The sequence below is a fragment of the Penaeus monodon genome, chromosome 25 (genome assembly GCF_015228065.2).
Source record: "Penaeus monodon isolate SGIC_2016 chromosome 25, NSTDA_Pmon_1, whole genome shotgun sequence".
Lineage (NCBI taxonomy): Eukaryota > Metazoa > Arthropoda > Malacostraca > Decapoda > Penaeidae > Penaeus > Penaeus monodon.
Genome location: NC_051410.1, coordinates 39,794,423 through 39,795,613, shown reverse-complemented (window position 1 = coordinate 39,795,613; position 1,191 = coordinate 39,794,423). Strand labels below are relative to the sequence as shown.

The window sequence follows — 1,191 nt, the reverse complement described above, 5'->3', positions numbered from 1 at the left end:
GGCGTTTGACCGAGTTTTAAAAGAATTTCATCAGATACCTTGCATTTGTACGTATCCATGATTACACATACAAAAAAAACGATGACTTTGTATTTACGTTAAACAATCACATCAGTAAATCAATAATCATATCAGGCCTCTTTCACCTCCAGTTCGATCGCCTCCCTTGTAATCAACATTCTCGATAATTGCTCATCATCTGGTCCACTTTTCACAATATTTTGTTAAAAGCCTTCACTTGACCCCCAAGTGTAACAACGCCCTATCTTGACGATATCGCTGTTGATCACTTCCCGATAAAACACTCAAGATTGAATATCCATTATCGTTGTAAATCATTTTTTAAACGTCTTACTGTCTTGCTTTCAGTCGATAGTGTATCTTATACATTAGGAATCACTGAGTGCATCGATAACGTTCTTCACATCTTGTTCACTTTTTTCTAAGATTTAAACTCTTTGTTCTTTACGATTAAGATGAATAGATAATCTAGCTCTACTTTTGCAAGTGATTAAATATTTAAAAAAAAGGGGGGGAAATGCGTTTATCAGTGATATGAGAGACATAAGACAGGATACAGAAAACGGGAGACGAGCATAAACCTTTGTTTGGAGAACCTCAGATCAGACATCACACAAGGGGTACGGGCCTAGGCTTATCCTTGGACTGACATGCGAGAACCTTCACTCAGATATCACACAAGGGATAATCTAAACCTATCCTTGACCTGACCTTGGAAAACCTTCACCCAGGCATCACACAAGGGATACGGGCCTAGACCTATCTTCCGGACTGACCTTGAAGAACCTCCACTTAGACATTACACAGGGGATACGGGCCTAAATCGTTCCTTGAACTGACCTTGGAGAACCTTCACTCAGACACGCAAGGGATACGGACCTAAATCTTGAACTGACCTTGGAGAGCCCCATGTGACGGAAGGATTCAAAAGTAAGGTGCCCTTCCTCTCCTCCGCGATTCTTCTGCTGACCCTTGTAGATCCTGGCAGCCGTGAGGGTCGGGATGCTCATGCCGTCTCCCAAGAACAGGATAACATTCTTGGCGACGTTCGTGTTCTTCTCCACGCCCAGGGCTCGCTTCAGCTCGTTCTGCGCCAGGTTATTCCAGTAATTCTGGTCTGAAATAACGAGGATTGCACTGATATTTGGAGGGACTTGGGGAGCGATAAAG

At 43.0% G+C, this 1,191-nt stretch overlaps 1 protein-coding gene across 2 annotated transcripts in view; it reads right to left on the bottom strand.

Moving 5' to 3' along the window:
* Positions 1-1,191, bottom strand: part of LOC119589253 (alkaline phosphatase-like) — a 13,567-nt gene that overhangs the window by 8,759 nt on the left and 3,617 nt on the right. For both annotated transcript variants that reach the window (XM_037937868.1, XM_037937869.1), the window contains exon 3: positions 918-1,138. In XM_037937868.1, the coding sequence (XP_037793796.1) occupies positions 918-1,138 (221 nt within the window). The remainder of the gene's footprint in view (positions 1-917; positions 1,139-1,191) is intronic.